This window comes from Salarias fasciatus, chromosome 7 (assembly GCF_902148845.1).
Source record: "Salarias fasciatus chromosome 7, fSalaFa1.1, whole genome shotgun sequence".
NCBI classification, from domain to species: domain Eukaryota; kingdom Metazoa; phylum Chordata; class Actinopteri; order Blenniiformes; family Blenniidae; genus Salarias; species Salarias fasciatus.
In genome coordinates, this window is record NC_043751.1 from 1,423,786 (window position 1) to 1,441,881 (window position 18,096).

The following is an 18,096-nucleotide window of genomic DNA, read 5'->3' on the forward strand; positions in this document are numbered from 1 at the left end:
AAATTTTTATATTGCTTTATGCTAATATTATATTGTAGTATCGAACCAGACTGACACATTTAAGCGCTGTTGAAAAATGATACATACGTTGGAAATGAACGGAAACTCCGGACACGAGCTTTAAAGCGATACTTCAACATTTTGGCAAATTGGCCCATTTAGCGCAATTCCTTAGTCATTTCGAACAGCATACTTACTTTTTTTGTGAGGGCGAGCTGTTGTTTATTCAGAGGTGAGTCGGGGAAGGTTTTCGGGACGGACACAATGGAGGTGAACGGTATTTTTGTTTCCCCTCGTCAAACTCATCAAATACACAATCCAACAACCCCAAAACACTTTGGTGGACACGTTATAATCCGCACATTCACTATGCTGTGAAATATTCATGCAAAATCACGAGATTGAGTTGTTTATGTGAAGATTGCTAAGACGGAACTACTTACTAAACATGGCATCTGGGCGTAGTGATTTCAAAAGAAAAAGTAGTTCCCAGTATTTGCTTCAGTGTCGTAACGCTACAATATTATTTGTTGGTGTTCCACAGCGTAGTGAATGTGCGGATTATAACGTGTCCACCAAAGTGTTTTGGGGTTGTTGGATTTTGTATTTGAAGAGTTTGACGAGGTGGAACAAAAATACCATCCACTTCCATTGTGTCTGTCCCGAAAACCTTCCCCGACTCATCTCTGAATAAACAACAGCTCGCCCTCACAAAAAAAGTAAGTATGCTGTTCAAAATGACTAAGGAATTGCGATAAATGGGCCAATTTGCCAAAATGTTGAAGTATCGCTTTAAAGCACTGGAATGTTCCCTTCGCGCATGCGTAGTTCGAGTATGTATACCAACAATCATCACTCGTGACCCCTGGGTGACCCAGGAATTACTATAAATTCCCACCGGAGAACCCAGTTCGGTTCCTACGGAATCTTCTTGCGTGACCACGAGGATTCCGAGTGACAGAGCGCTCTGGCGGTCATCCAGGATTCATAGAACTGTAGTTACATTCGTAACTCTCGTTCTATTTCATCCCTACTGACCGCCAGGGCGATGCTTAAAGCACTGGAATGACGTATGCCAACTTGGTCACGAGGAATCCCAGAGACCAACCCCACTGGAAAGCCTCTGCAGGGCCCAGAACCAACCGCAGTGGATGCGGAGGCACAATGGCCAACCTGTAGGACCTGAAAAAGGTGCCAAGCATCGTCCCAACGGTGACAGCCCATAACTCGCCCAAGGGCACCCCCGTCAGGGCGACCCATGGCGTGGACACCGCCCAGGTGGAGCGGCAATGCACACCCTCGGGCAGAGGCTGCCCTGCGGCCTAATAGGAATGGCAAATGGTGTCCACAACCGAGGAGGATAGGGTGCCTGGAAAGAGCAGAGCCCCGATTAGGGCCACCGTAGACAACAGGCTGGTCAGATGTCCGCACATCTGCCGCAGCGGCCGTGTAGCTTCTCAGAGCTCCAGATGGACACACGAGCTCTGGCCGGCGCGCCGCCCGCCCCATCCGGGCGCCAGCGGAGGCATGCTGGGCGAATAGACAGAGTGCGCAGTTTACCCACATGCTACGCCGTGGTAACGGCCAGCATAAACGCCATCTTACGTAACACATACTGCAGCTCTGCTGCAGCCAGAGGTTCAAGGGGAGGCTGACACAAGCTCTCCAGCGCAAGATGTAGATCCGAGGTGGGTGCCCGCGGGCTCCAGGGGGGGTGAGCCTCAGAGACCCCCTGAGGAAATCCCACACCAGAGTGTGGTCCCCAAATGCGCTGCCTGCAACCATGCATGGTGGGCTGGCACCGCCGCCACATACACCGCCAGGGTGAATGGGGACCGGGCTACGTTCAAAGACTGCAAAAGTCCAGGACCATGGGGGACCGGGCAGGGCACCGGGTCCTCCCCATGGCCGTTGCACCCCCGTACAACCAACCTCCACCACTATCATACACCCGCCAGTAGATGGCGCCCTAGCGTCCGAGGCGGCTCTCCCGACAGGCTCCGGACTGCTGCTCAGCAGCAAGCCGGGCCCCTCAATCGCCAGGCGCAAGACAGAGACGGTGAGGACGGGGGTGTCCCACCCGGCCACCGCGAGACAGCAGGACCCTCCTGCCGAGAAGGCGCCATGGTCTGCCGCGGAACAACTGGTGGAGCAGAGGAAACCAGGCCCGCGCCGGCCAGTATGGGGCCACCAGCAGCCATGCGTGCGCCCCTCTGAAGCACCGTGATGGGCGTCGACCAAGGAGAGGGTCCGGCAGGACGTTCACCGAAGGACTTGTGGTCAAGAGTGCACGAGCGCCTCTCGGGAGGTCAGGTGGAAAGTGGCCACCTCCTAAGCAACCCCCAGCGCACATATCCCCCATGGAGGCACCACCCCCCTGGTGGAGGATTCCAACAGGAGAGGGAGTCTGTCAGCGCGTTGAGGCCCCTGCAGGCACACAACCTGCAGGCCAGCCAGACAGGACGCCAACTGTCCACAATGCCACTGGGAGGCCTGCCATCACCAGATGGGCCTGCCCACGAAGTTGGCCGATGCTACGCCCAGTAGGGGAATGGAACTCCCCCGGCGGGAACCGCGGCCACCGCCCTAAGCCGGCCTCGTAACACCACAAACAGGATCTGTACAAGCCTGGGAAAAGGCTAAGCACGGCCGTCACCAGCTGGAGGCTCCGGGCCGACACCAAGAGTGCGGCTCGGTAGGACAAGATGAGGCCAGGGCGATAAGCTGTGGAAAGGGGGCACACGACACCTGCACAGCCGATGCAACCTCACCACGTCAGCAAAGTAGCGGAGCCACCTCCGGGAGAGGGAGTGGCCGCATGGCGGCTCCCACTCCCCTCCGTCTCACAAGACGGCACCTGCTGGTAATGAGGCAGGGGGCGGACACAGACAAACTGACACCCACACTGTTGGTCAGAGGGTCAGGAGACAAGGTCAGTGCAATACGCTGAAGAAGGGGGCGCACGCCGCCTGCACAACCAGACCAGACACCATCCACGACCAGCAGAGAGAGCGGCCACCAGGCGGCTGCTCTCTCTCCTCCTCCCTGACCGCAGTGCCGAGCGCACACAGCCGGTCAGAATAATGGCAGCGCGGTAAGCCGAGGGACGGGGCGTATACGCAGCCTGCACGGCAAACCAAGTGGGTGCGGGGGGACACTGATCGCCCCGCTGCTCCCGCGGGAGCGGCTCCACACACCGAACAACAGGTGTGGGGAAAAGGACAGGGCGGCAGGCTGGAACACCGGCCGCACAGCAACGCCCACTACTTAGCACCAAGAACAGAAGGCTATGCCGCCGCTTCCGCAGAACACGGAGCGGTCCGCTGCACAAAGAGTGCAGACAGCGCAACAGCGTAACACCGCACCAGCGGAGACACTGCAACCTGGCAGAAACACCGCAACCTGGTGTTGCGGAAACGCCGCAACCTGGTGGAAATACCGCAACCTGGTGTTGCGGAAACACCGCAACCAGCGTAAGCGTCGCTACAGCGGAAACACCACCACCAGCATAAGCACTGCTACTGCGGAAACACAGCAACCAGCGTAGCGCTGCTACAGCGGAAACACCGCGACCGTAGAAGCGCGGCTGACGGCGGAGACACCGCACAACAGTGGAGAGACCGCCCAAACGCGGAAGCACCGCTAACAGCGTGAGTACCGCTAACAGCGGAAGTCACACTGAGTGCCCGCAGGAATGGCGACACCACCATACACCAAGGCGTGTATGTGAGTAGAATCACAACAGGCTTGCATCACAGCAGGCTACAGTGGGGTGGTGGGGGGGGCGTGACCACGGCCCCACCCCAGTTGCATGCACGTAGCGAACCACCCACGGTCCCTCCCGGGGGTGGTGGTCACCCACTGGTCACGAGTGACAATTGTTGGTATACATACTCGAACTGCACATGCGCGAAAGGAACATTCCAGTGCTTTAAGCACCGCCTCTGGCGGTCAGTAGGGATGAAACAGAACTCCAGGTGACTGTTCAGCTTTGACTGGGAGCTGATTCCAGATAACTCAGCTCAGCAGCACGATAGGGGCAAACATTTATTAACACACTAAAACTAAATGTTTTTTTGAAAATAAATATGAATAAAAACAGACAGGAATATTATTCCAGAATAAATAAACAAACTCCCGAACAAAACAAAACAAAACAAAACCTGGAAATATATATGAAATTTGTGTTTCTCATCAATAACAAATTACAAATAAAATCATTCAGTTTTCTTTGCTCTTATGTCATTTTATCAGAGCTGGAAGCTTGGTTTCTGTTTGGAGTGAGGTCCTGTGTCGTGAGAGTCGTCATCACTGAGAAGAGCTTCTCACACAGATATGTGCTACCTAACATGCGGAGGGTTCGAGCTACATGTAGCCGGAGCTGGCGTTGCGGCGGGAATGGAGCCCAGCAGGTTGTGTCCCGTTACACTGCAGCTCAGTCAGCTCCATCTCTATCTGCACAGCTGCAGTTTCCACAAAGGAACTCGAAATTCTTTTATTTGTTCTTCAAAGTCACCAAAGCACGGTGCAAACTCAGTGCGCTCAGTTTACCTGCAAAGCGCGTATTTGCGAACACCGTTGTGCTGACTTGGTTCAGTGTGACTTGGCAACAGGGAAAGTGAGGCAAGCTGCACCGGCGCATTTGTGTCTCCCATAAAAGCAGCTTCAGTTGAAATGTTGTCACTGCGTCACACGTGTCAGTGGTCATGCGGTCTCGTCCCTGGAGCTGGAGGTTTTAGGCGTTCAGATGAGCTGGTATGTTAGCCAGAAATACCAACTCGCATTTCCACTTTTCATCCTGCAAAACGGTGGAGTCTTTTCCTTTACTGTCCATGAACTGACAGATTTCGTTGCTGAGCTCAAAAACTCTGTTGAGAACTTTTCCCCGACTCAGCCAACGCACCTCTGTATGATAAGGAAAGACGGCAAACTCTGAATGTATCTCCCGCGTGAAGGACTGGAATTGCCGGTGATTTAAACCTTTAGCTCAGATAAAGTTTATGGTTTGTGTTACAGTGCTCATTACATGGTCCATCTTCAGGAATTTGCCACACAGTGCTTCCTGGTGTATACCCCCAGCAAAAAGTATGGAATCAGCAGTCTTTGACGAGCACTCACTCAGACATTTTATTCTGTAGAACAAACTCAGATAAAAAGCATGAAACAAACAATAAAGAAGTTTTTCAAAAGTGCAACTCCTTGGCACTTCTTGGCATTGGATTGATGAAGAATCATCAAGTCGTCAGAGCCTCAGAGACTGCAAGCTGTCCTAAAAGCCAGAGGTGGTGCAACTAAATACTAGTGATGTGTTTTGATTGTTTTTTCTTTGTCTGTTTTTCATGATTCCATAATTTTTTCCTCAGAATGGAGTGATTCCATATTTATTTCCCTGCACTTGCTCTATAAAAGTAACATTTACTGACCAGCACAATGTTTTTTCTTCATTTCTTTTAGTGTTTCTGAATGCCAAGGAGTTGCACTTTTGAAAAACTTTATAATTGTTTCATGCTTTTTATCTGTGTTTAAAATGTCTGAGTGAGAGCTCGTCCAAGACTGCTGATTCCATACTTTTTGCTAGGGGTTGTATAATGCAGCGATATGCTGTTGACTCGCCAGGACAGTTCTCCTCCTGCATCTTTACTCCCATCCTTCCCACTAGTCCACTTTTTCCACCGCACATAGCCGGTGCTCCATCAGATTTGAGTCCAATAAGTCTGTCCCAGGGCAGTTTCATGTCGGATACACTTTGACGTTTTCAAAAATGTCTTTTCCAGTCATTGTCCCTTGCATCGATTTAATGTCCAATATTTCCTCTGTAACGTGCAAATTGGAGTCCACTCGTCAGATGAAGATGGCCAGCTATGCATTTCAGTCATGTCAGTACGTTCATCCACAGCAAGAGAGTACGCAATAAAGTCCTTGCTTCTTTCACTCAACTGTGTTTTTAAATCAGTGGCCATCTCACAAACTCAATCAGCAACTCTATTTCTATTCAAGCTTACATTTGCCAGCATCCGCCTCTTGTCTGGACATAAGACGTCACACAGCTTGACCATGCAGCTCTTCAGATTTCCCCCCTCGGTAAATGGCCGGGCTGATTTGGCGATCTCCTCTGCCACGATAAAACTTGCTTTCACAGCAGCTTCACTTTGTGATTTTGCACAGGTAAAAGACGTCAGCTGGAATTTCAGGCTCTTCTAAACTCTTCCACTTCCTGCACCTTCTGCTCTGTATCCGGGTCTTTCAGGTTATCCTGATGTCTTTGTCTCATCGTGCCGTCTTAGATTCAATTCTTTCATTACAGCAACATTAACTCTTCTATGATCAAGAGGATGGATGGATGACATAGTGATGGAAGGGTGATGGACGGACGCTGGAGTGATGGATAAATAATTGGATGGATGATGGAGTGATGGTTGGATGATGGATGGATGTTGGAATGATGGATGGATGATGGATGGATGGATGATGGGGTGATGGATGGATGATAGAGTGACGGATGGATATTGGAGTGATTGATGGATGTTGGGGTGACAGATGGATGATGGAGTAATAGATGGGTGATGGAGGGATGATGGACTGATGGATGGATGATGAATGGATGATTTAGTGATGGATGGATGATGGATGGATGTTGGAGTGATGGATGATGTCGGAGTGATGGATGGATGGATGTTGGAGTGATGGATGATGTTGGAGTGATGGATGGATGTCAGAGTGATGGATGGATGGATGTTGGAGTGATGGATGAGTGATGGATGGATGTTGGAGTGATGGATGATGGATGGATGATGCGCCTTTACAATGGATTAAAAAATATCATACCGTAATTACAAAGTCAAGTTTGTTTTCCAAGAGCTGTGACCTCTGACCTGAGGTTAAAGCTTCAACATGTGAAGGCTGATCACACATATCAGGTTCTTCCAGTGGTAGATCTCAATCACTGACGGGTAAAGTGTCTTTTGGAATGACACAACACATTTGGTATCAGCTCTTCTCTGGAAAAGCAACATGCTACGTCAAATCCACAGACTTCACGCAAACAGTCACATCCTCATTCCACAGGCTCCACCTTGAAAGGCAGCCATTTCTGGAATCTGCTCCTGCTGTTCAGAGCTGCCAGTCTCTCTGACTTTAGTCACTGTGCTTTCAGTTTTCTCTAACCTCGGGACTTTATGACTTTATCACCTGCTCCAGTTAGTTTAGAACAGTTTTTAAGGCTGTTGAAGATCAAACTAAATTCAGACAGAAGAAAAAATTCTGAAAAGAGAAGCCCACGTGGAGGTTCAAGTAAATTATTTTTAAACTTTGAATGCCTTTAAGTTATTCTTCTGAGAGTTTAGGACATTTTCACTTAGTAAGCTACACAGAAAGCACAGTAACACTGTTTTTTATCATTTCATTAGATCAAGCCAGTTTATGTATTTTTTATAAGTAAATTGGTCTACCTGGAGGTGTCTGTGGATGAAGCGTCCTGCTGAACACGCGTTTTCAGAGTGAGGAAAACGAAACCACAGCTGCAGTTTAAGCTGTCGTCTGTCCTATCAGAGCCTCCCATCACTTCCTGTCACAGATCCAGCTCTGGCACGGCGTTCAGTCGTCCCTGGTGCTTTTCTTTTCACAGACTGATTTTTGAGTCTGAATCATGTGACTGTAATGCTGATGATTTGTCTGATTTTCTGAGATCATGTGTCTTCATCAAAACATCAACACTGATCGTCTCTTTATTGTCACAAGATAACGATGATGTGTCTCCAAGACAATCTGATTCTTCATCTTCATCAATTCCAGAGCAAACTAAATTTGGTGCAATTGGCGAGCAGCGACACAACAAGCCTCCACTCAGGTTTTCCTGGCAAAGCCACAGGGTATAAGATGTCTCCTGATAATAAACCACACCTAGCCGTAAACAAGAGGCCTTTAGCAACATGTACTGTAGGTGATGACTGTGATTACCATCACACACAACATGCAGACTGTTAACAAATGTCCACACATCCCATCCAAGTCTGCAGGCGTCTGGCAGCAGCAATGCTCTGTGCTAACATCCATCCTGATGGGATCGAGAACATCATGAATAAAACAACAATGAGCGCAGTATGGAACTGACAGATGATCCATAGTTACGTGTCTGCAGTCTGTGTAAACACTGGTTGAAAACGGGACAGAATCAAAGAGCCGAGTGGAATCTTCAGGTCTAATTAATTATGCTTTCACTTTCACAGGGTGATTCAGAATAAGACCATGAGTTTTCTCATTCATCCCAACCTGAACTGACCCGAACTACCCTAAACTAACCCATAGTAATCCCAGCTAACCCTAACCAACCTGAACTAACCTCAACTAACCCAAACTAACTGTATCTAACCTGAACTAGCCTGAAAAACGTCAAAGTAACACAAACTGACCCGAACCACCCTGAACTAACCCAGCGTAACCCAAACTAACTTGAACTAACCTTCACTAACCTAAACTAACCTAAAGTAACCCAAACTAACCTGAACTAACCCTGTCAGGCTGTTGGTGCGTCACATGAGAGCAGCTGGAAACAGCCTCACTTCTGTTTTTCCTTGATAACGTTCACCAAGAGGCGTCCTGTGTTCACACACTACTGATGATAAGATGCATTTTCTTTGACCACGTCTGGTTCTTTCACCAGGATGGAGCAGCACCGCCTGTCTGTCTTGTTTGAAAGCCATTTCATTGTCCTTTTCAACATGGACGCTCTTCCTTTCTCACCCCAGTGGGTGTGGTTACATGGATGAAATACGGGATTGATTCAATCTGAATTAAGCAATTCTGAATTCTATTCCTGAGCTTGGTGACGTTCGACCGGAAGTCAACAAAGATTGTTGCTGGGGATTTTTCTCTCTTTCTTTGTCAAATAACTTTCCTGCTACAGCTTTGAAAGTGTTGGAGACACGAGCACTGTGTAAAGCTGATGAAAACCCATTCTCTCCCACAAATCTCAGTAAAGTTTCTTATTTTTAAATAAACTTCTTTATTCCTTGAAGGCTACTGCTGATAAAGAGCATATCTTTGTTTCCTTCTGGCACTGGATCTCATGTTGGGACGCGCCTACATGAAAAATCATCCTACATCAACAAACTGTTCTGAAGAACAGCACAACTTGATTATTAGAAAAGAGACGTTTGAGTGAAGCTACACATCGTGCATTTATCGTAATTTACTGTGTCCTGCGTATGATAAACCTCAGAGGGGTCTTGTGGAGCTGGTTTCAGCAAACAGATTGGCGTGATAAGAAATGTCAGTGCCTACAGTACCCGGGCCTCGGCCTGCTGCTGACTGTGCATACAGCTGAAACAGGTCGGACGGGTCGGAGTCACGCCATCCTCTTACTCAGTACACCAGTACTCTTCAGATAAAGGTTCACAGTCCTGTTTCAGAGCTTCCCTTCACTCCATGTCTGTGTCCACAGTGTGGCTGAACTCTGTCCTGGACCGGGAAGAGATTTCAGCTGAAAACATTGAGCTGTAAAGAAACGTGACTCCTCTATACTTTCATGTTCTTTGATTCATCTTTGTGGAAGCAGCATAAAGCAACATTGATGGTGAGGGAAAGGTTTCAGTGACAAGCCCCGGCCACATCTGCTCACTGACGGCTTCAATTCAGAAACAGATATGGCAGAAAAGATACCTAAATGTCTAAAAGTCACAGAATCAGACCGAGAGCAACTCAAATCAGCTAAAAGAAAAAAGAAGGTATTTTAATGAAAGATCAGAGACTGCAGCTGATCTGAGGCTGTCCAGGAGTTTTTCTCCAGCAGTTCAGTTTTTATAGGGTGAAGTCAAACAAACGCTCCGTCTGCAGTAGAACTCTCAGTTCCTCTTTTCCTTCAGACGCGCAGCAGAACGTCAGAACAAGCAGGAAGACGACACAACTACATCCTGGGTTCTTACGTTCCTGACCGCCGCCGAAGATCAGCACTGAAGTCAAAGCTTTGCTCCCTCAGGATGATAGAAGTAGAGATCGCTCGGCCTCACCCTCCATGACTGCTGGTTTCCTGCTGTGGATCATCACTGGAAGGTTTCACCATCAGTGATTTAAAACCCATGCTCCAGGATATGAGTGGAGTGTGTAGATGTTTTATTGTGTAGTAATGTCATATTTGTGGACGACAGAGGTTTTTTTTTAGCTCCTCCTGCTCAATTAAAGTTAGACACAAGAATTTACAAAGAAATTACTGTTTTTTTCTGACTCATTTCTCTTATAATGAAATGAAAGTAGCATGAAGTGAAACATTTTCCTTTCCATTGAGCACAGAGCCACAGCTGAACACTCTCTCAAATCATGAGGTTTCACTGAGTTTAAGTTCATTTTGACCACCGCTGTTACATTTTCTGGACCTGTGGAAGGTTAAGAAGAACATTTTTACTTATAAATTCATGAAAATGTTTGGTGTGTGTATGTGTGTGTGTGTGTGTGAGCAGTGAGAAAAACCGAACATCATCAAATAGCCTGATTTTTATTCATGTAGTGTGAAGAAAAGGAACAAACACGAGACGGTTCAAAGAGAGTGGAGATGGAGCGGCACCGCCTCTCAGCAGGGGGTTGTCCTCTCAGGGGTGGGGCTTGTCCTCGCGGGCGGGGCCTGTCCTCGTGGGCGGGGCTTGTCCTCGGGGGCGGGGCCTGTCCTCAGCAGCGGGGCTTGTCCTCGCCCGTGCCGGCCTTGCTGGTGAAGAGGCTCTTGAGGAAGGCCAGCTGCAGGTAGCCGGACGTGACGATGAGGAGGGTGAGCGCCAGCGACCAGTGGCTGACGTAGCGCGAGTTGGACCGCAGCATGTAGTAGTCGGCGCTCTTCCTCATGCGGCCGAAGCTGTAGTAGCGGAACATGTGGAAGACGGAGGCCTCCACTCTGTGGGTGGCGCTCTGCGTTCAAACACACAACAAGTCTTCATCGCCTGCAGCACCGACCTCCTGAAGCAGGAATCACGCCTAAATGAACCTGTCTTCATCTTATTTACACATCAGGCTGTCTTTCAGGAGGTTCCAGGTATCTCTTAGCAAAAAAAAAAAGGATAAAGACGTAAAACAGCTCAGTTAGGAGAAATAGGTAGAAAGGTCTGGACTGGTTAGAAAAAACCTTAAACTCGAACCCTACTAAGTTTGCTAAAAATGATTTTGTTACGGAAAAATTACAGGTAAAATTAGTTGAATGACTTGAAAAAACAGTTTAAAACATTAAAAAAGGTCAAATAGAAACAACAATATGTAAATAGCTTTGAAGAAAATGGTAAAAACCAACAAATCCTCAAGAAACAGTGTGAAAGAAAAATCAGTCAAAGTAACTGAAACTTTGGTAACACTTTACTTGAAGCACCCGGTATAGCACATTATAAGTAGTTATAAATACTCATACATGATCACAATGCTTTATAACCCACTATACAGCATAGGGTTAGGGTTTGGTCCTGGCATTGTGACCATCTATGAATGTTTATAACTATAGCTACACGTGTTATAATGGCATTAGAATGCTTTATGAATGTACTTACAATGTGTTATACAGGGGGGCTTCAAATGAAGTGTTACCAAAACTTTAAAGGGCCCTTTAAAAGCATTAAAAAAGAGTGAAGCTGCTGAAAATGTGGCTCCAGGTGAGATTTATTTGTCGTTGTGGTAAATGTTCTACACTTATATAGCGCTTTAACTCTGCATTAACAGAGCCCAAAGCGCTTCACACTGCAGCATCACATTCACCCATTCACACACACGTGGAGGCGGCCGCCATGCAAGGCGCTCGGTCCGTCCACTAGGGTTCAGTGTCTGGCCCAAGGACACTTCGACATGCAGAGACAGGAATCGAACTAACAACCTCCCAATTGTGAGATGACCACTCTCCCCACTGAACCACACAAAACGTGGTTCTCTGGGTCACGGAGCATGCCTGTGTGTGTGTGTGTGTGTGTGTGTGTGTGCGCGTGCACCTCGATGACGCTCAGCGTGTCGTTCAGCTCCTTGTCCCTCTGCTCCGTCCCCCTGGGTTTGTCCTGGTCGTCCTCGTAGTAAACGCCGAAGCTCAGGAAGACTTGCAGCGAGCCGAAGCGGTTGTGGAAGTTACTGAAACACATCTGATAGAAACCTGCAGGGACAGAAGGACCGTCACCGTCCTCTGACCGGCTCCACGCTCAGCCTGATTCAACGCCTCAGGACGTATTTCACCACCCATTAAAGACATTTTCAGTCCTGTGCTTGACTTTTCTCGTCATTGTAAACAAAGAAGCACAAATAGCAATTTATTTGTATTGATTAATTTTTATGAAAACCTGTTTGAAAGCGTGAAACTGAACCAAAATGATCTTATATTTCAGATTTTATATGAATAAGGTTAAAAAGGTCATATTATGTGTGATGTCACTCAAGTCAAAATAGAAGTTTAGCTTTCAAAATAAGAGTACCTGGACTTCAGACTACTGAAGTAGTAACTGCTGAGCAGCAGCATGAACCCAGACTGTGCAAACAGGGATGAAATAAAACGGGGACCTTTAGAAAGTGGAAAAAAATAACGCATGACAACAACTGGGCCCTCAATGAATTTGGTGAAACGAGGAGGTGAACTCCTTATTTTCTTCATCACGGTGACAGTTTCTCCTTTCCTCAGTCAGGTTTCTCACTCTGAACTCTTTTTCTCTTCCCTGTTTCTGTATTTTATTTAGATTCTGCTCTTAATGTTTTTCTTGCTCTGCCAGTTAAATTTCGACGGAGGCTTTTCTGCTGTCAAACGGTGACATCTAGTGGTCACACCTGGTACAGAACCCCTTCAGTCCCACCAGCAGCCAAACAGCTGCGTTAATTGTTGCATGTGCAGCTTTTCCTAAAACAAATGGTTTATTGATCCCTCGAAGCGCTGATCCACGAGAGAACTCGCCCAATGAAGAGAGAAAGCTAAACGTTCAATGAGACGGAGAACAGGAGAGGCAGAGCGGAGGCTGGCGTACCGGTCTCCGACGCCTCGAAGTCGGCCTGCCCCAGGGCGTCGCCGATGTTGGTGAGCAGCAGGCCGCTGGGGGCGTTGATGGTGACGGTCAGGTGTCTGTCGTGGACGACGCCGGTCACCCACTGCACCTGCACACACACGCTTCAGGTTCAGCCGCCGCCGCCGCCTCGTCACCGACCTGACCAGCGGGATGATGGGAACGCTGTGGACCCACGGTGAAGCCAGCTCCTGCTTCACCTGGTTTCGGCCTGCAGGCCTTCAGGAGCTCATGGCGCTGCCCTCACTGCAGCTCAAACAGTCCGATTGAGAGCGGAGGAAGAGAGGAGAGCTCTGTGGTGCACGTTTATTGTGTGGAAAGTGTGAAAAAATGGAACAAAACAACCTGGAGCTGTGACAGGCTGTGTTTTCGCTTCACCTGATTGATCCACAAAAAGCACAAACAACCAATAAAAATCTAAATCCGGAGCAAGAGGAGCAGCACTCAGCCGGACGGACTCCTCTGTCACCGAGCCACAGGTCGCTTCAAAAACAAAACTCCAACACAAACCAAGAAACGTTCGAGAGGAAAAAGGAAAATAGACAAAATGACCAAACTAGGTAGAAACAACTAAATGAAAAACCATAAAAACATAAAGAGCTGGTCTCTAACAGTGCTCTTTCTCTCGACCCGAATCTGCCCAGCTCTTCCTGCACCTCAACCTGGAAGCCCACAGGAAGCAGAAGATCCCTGGGGTCAGAGGTCAAGCCCCCCCCTCACCATGTAGCTGAGGTAGAACTTCTCTCCGAGGTGGGCGAAGTGCCAGAAGCACTCCAGGCCTTTGGCGGGGATCACCACGGAGAACTCGTACTGGTCGGAGCCCCAGAACAGCTCCTGGTCCGTGATGTTGGGGTGGGGGTCGGTCAGGGGCCCCCCCCTCCGCCGGGCTCCACAGGACCAGCAGGCACAAACACAGGAGCTCCAACATGTCTGGAGAACGCAGAACCTTCCTCTTCTTCTTCCTCTGCTTTACTGAAGTGGCCGCCCGCACTGACCACAGCGGCTTAACCTCCACGTCAGCGCTGGGAAAACCTGCTGCAGGGGCAGCTGGAGCCGGCGGGGCAGATAAACACCTGCCCCCACCCCAACCCCCACCCCAACCCCCACCCCCAGAGGAGGAACCTGATCCAGGCCAGAGGTCGACACGGAACAAGCCAAGGTTCTCTGAGGCTCCGGGAGTGGAGGAGGAAAACCAGATCAGACCGGAAGGAGTCAGCAGCACACACACACACACACACACACACACACACTCCACGGGCTTCACTGCTGAGCAACCAAGAAGGAACGGTCACGCCAGGAGGGTTCTCTGTTCGTGTTCTCCGGAGAACCTCAGAGCTCAGTGTGATTCATCCTCAGTGAATCTACAAAGAAAAATTCACGACATCATCTGCGTTGCTTCAGTAATGTGATCAGAGAGTCTCTCCTGGCGCCTCGTCACACCGAGAACTCGGCTCCGCCCCTCCGAGGGCGTTTCCATGGAAACAGAGGCAGCTTGAGTCCAGCGAAGGGGCTGATCCAGAGCAGGGAGGGCGGTCCTCCGAACACCGAGCTAAGCCCCGCCCACCGGCCTCCAGCATCCCCCTGGACACACACACACACACACACACACACACACACCAAAAACATGATCAAACACCATGTGTCGCCGCTGATCACCCTGAGACTGGATGTGTGTGGAGCCCTGAGGGTGGAGGATGGAGGGAGGAGGTGGAGGGTGGAGGTGGAGGCCTCCAGCTGTTCCTCACCGCGGCGGAGCTGCAGATGGAGTGAAGCTGAGTGCTGAACATCACGGCGGTGAAGGTGAGGAAGAGGAGGCTCTCCATGCAGAGGAAGATCATCAGTAAGATGGTCACAGGAGGAGAGAAGTCGCTGCACTCTGACGACAGAAAACCAGCGAGAGTGAGAGGAGGGAGGAGCCGGGCGGAGGAGGGAGGAGCCGGGCGGAGGAGGGAGGAGGCAGGTGGAGGCGGGCGGAGACAGCACTCGGACTCACCTGTCCACTGCAGCCGGACGCAGGAGATGAAGTGGTATCCACACAGAGCCAGAGCGTGGCCCGACAGGATGGACACGTACATCTGGACACAGCGCAGGAGCTCCGTCAGAGGGAGGACCAGCTCTGAAGGGATGCTAATGCTAATCACTGCTACTGTGGATGGAGATCCATGCTAATGCTAATCACTGCCACTGTGGATGGAGACAGTGCTAATGCTAATGACAGAAAGGTGTGGTCAGGACTGAGTGAGTTCAGGAGGAATCAGCTGTTTCTCTGCTAACAGACAAGAGTTCAGTCAAACAGGAAACCAGCTGCTCGAACAAAGCAAACCCAGACTGAAGCTTCTGCAGTGTGAATAAGAGTGTGTGTGGGTGTGCGGCTGATGGAGAGGAGGCTCGTGTCACACTGACGGTGAAGAGGACGAAGAAGCGCTGGTTCCTCTCGCCCACGCAGTTGTTGACCCAGGGACAGTGGTGGTCCATCCTGCGGATGCAGCGCTGGCAGATGCTGCTCAGGGAGCACAGAGCACAGTCACTGCTGAGTGTGTGTGTGTGTGTGTGTGTGTGTGAGGCGGAGCCTCCCACCTGCAGTGGTGGGCTCGGTGGGGTTTGATGCTGCAGCACTTGGAGCACTTGGAGAGCTCCTGACCCGGGAGGAGCTGCAGGTCGGTCCCGTGACGCCGGGCGGCGTTTCCCCGAGGAACGGCGCCCTGCAGCGCAGCGAGACACGACGGAGAGACTGAAACGGCGGGAGACATGGAGGACGAGAAGGACAGAAAGACAAACTGAAGGACAAGGAGACTGTCAATAAACAAGTGAAAAAAGGAAAATATGGAAAAAATGAAGAGATGAAACAAAAAGTAAAGAAAACAGATGAAGAGCAAGAAGAGGGGAAAAAGAAAAAACTAAAAAAGAGTAAATTTGAGGGAGGAGGTGAAGAGAGGAGGTGAAAACGGAGCAGTGTGTGTAGCAGTGTGTGACGGAGCAGTGTGTGATATAGCGGTCTGTGACGAAGCGGTGTGTGTGTGTGAAGGAGCGGTGTGTGACGGAGCAGTGTGTGTGTGGCGGAGCGGTCACCGGGTCGGTCAGCATGGTGCGCAGGTGCGCCGCCAGCGCCAGCGCCGCCAGGCCGTTGAAGCCCAGGCCGTGCACGGCGGCGTGCACGGAGCCGCCGGAGGGCAGCAGCAGCACGAAGGTCACCACGAAGACGGCGAAGAGCACCAGCAGCCAGGTGACGGCGGCGCACAGCACGCCGCAGCAGTCCGGGACGAACCACAGCGCCCCCCCCTCCTCCTCCGCCTCCACCGCCACCTGCCCCGCCCCCTCCGCCTCCAGCAGGAGGCGCTGCCGCTGAGCGGAGGACGTCCTCATCTGGAGGGAACAGCAGACCGAGGTCACATGATCAACTCATTTTTTTGTTACCCTAAAATAAAAATGACATTTCGAGCTCACAGGCTGGACGTCCTGACTTCTCTCTATCGAAGACGATTCCTTCACAGCAGATTTCACTTTTCTACACAAGACGTGGATAAAAACCCAAACGTTCCTCCAGGAAGAGGAACGAGGAGATGAATGAATCCGGGGAAGAAGAAACTCACCTCAGCCGTCTTCACATCTTCTCTGTCAGCGTCTCGTGCCTGTGGACAGCAGAGGACAGACAGATGGACATGGGACGTGAGACAGGAGGAAGCTCTGCCACTGCCACAGCTCACCAGCTCAAATGACACCATACGCTCGAAATATGGAGGAACATGAATTATTTTAATGAGAGCAGCAGGATTTATCAGTGATCTCCACGTCTGGACTTTGACATCTGTAACTCATTATTGTGGAGATAGAGGAAAAAATAAAGAATTTATAACAAAGGGAAATAAAGAAAAACTGAAGGAAAGACAAACAAAAAACAAAAGAAGAAAGACCAAAGACAACCAAGAAAAAACTGAAGGAAGGAAAAAAGTAATAGTCTTTTTTTAACGGACTTGTATTCATCCATCAGCAAATTATGAAATATCATTACAAACCAATAATGTTGTGTTATCTTTCTAATCATATGATTACATGATGATTATTTTATTTTTCAAATTAATATCTCAGGCTTATTTCCATATTTGAATGTGTCATGTTGAATTTTCAGAGCATGAGCACAAACTGGAGGGAACCCTCATCGACCGCACCCTGCTCGGTGTCACTGAGCTCCCGGAGCCTGGAGGATATTCAGACATCATTATTCTCTTCAATCCATCCTCCAGGCATGGCTCAGTGTTTACTGGCTGCTACAGCCGAGCAGAGAGGCTGTCCAGCGGGAAGCGGCCGCGACCGGCGAGGAAGAAGTACAGACCGTGAGAGGAGACGAGCCGGAGGGATGTCTGGGTCAGATGGAGCCCGCTGCGGACCGCCGGGAAGAACCTCCTCCGCCATCACTGCCTCATCAGCGGCTGGCAGCGGCGGAGCGGCGTCCTGCGCCCTCTGGTGGTCTGAGGGTAATATAACAGCAGGAGCGGCGATCGGCGCCCTCTGGTGGACTGAAGGTAATACAGCAGGAGGGGCGTCCTGCGTCCTCTGGTGGACAGAAGGTAATACAGCAGGAGGGGCGTCCTGCGCCCTCTGGTGGACTGAAGGTAATACAGCAGGAGGGGCGTCCTGCGCCCTCTGGTGGACAGAAGGTAATACAGCAGGAGGGGCGTCCTGCGCCCTCTGGTGGACTGAAGGTAATACAGCAGGAGGGGCGTCCTGCGCCCTCTGGTGGCCTGAAGGTAATACAGCAGGAGGGGCGTCCTGCGCCCTCTGGTGGACTGAAGGTAATACAGCAGGAGATTGCATATTTACTGACACGTTCGCTTCAAGCTTTTGAATGTTTAGTGCACACACAGTGCAAAATTGTGATCCTGATGATTGAATTTGAAATGACATTGATATTTTTTTTGTTTCTGAGATTTTTTAAAAAAAATATATGAATCTTTTAATATTTAGATGAACCTAGGGCTTTTTAAAACATTTGTAAGGATTGTATTGCTTTGTTTTAATTTTGTAGTTATGATTCATTTACATTTATCTATTTTGATCGACGGACCGGTTGTCTGTTGTAATTTATGTGTTTCTCTTAAAAAAA

At 49.6% G+C, this 18,096-nt stretch overlaps 1 protein-coding gene across 1 annotated transcript; it reads right to left on the reverse strand.

The window, feature by feature from the left end:
* Positions 1–859: 859 nt before the first annotated feature.
* On the reverse strand, positions 860–16,717 carry LOC115391490 (palmitoyltransferase ZDHHC7-like; the record flags this gene model as incomplete). The annotated part of the gene is made up of 8 exons (XM_030095764.1): positions 16,700–16,717; positions 16,586–16,624; positions 16,065–16,286; positions 15,573–15,697; positions 15,399–15,495; positions 14,989–15,070; positions 14,741–14,871; positions 860–865 (listed from the first exon to the last, which is right to left on the reverse strand). Coding segments are annotated over exons 1-8 (720 nt in total), but the record flags the coding sequence as incomplete, so codon positions are not given.
* Positions 16,718–18,096: the final 1,379 nt, after the last annotated feature.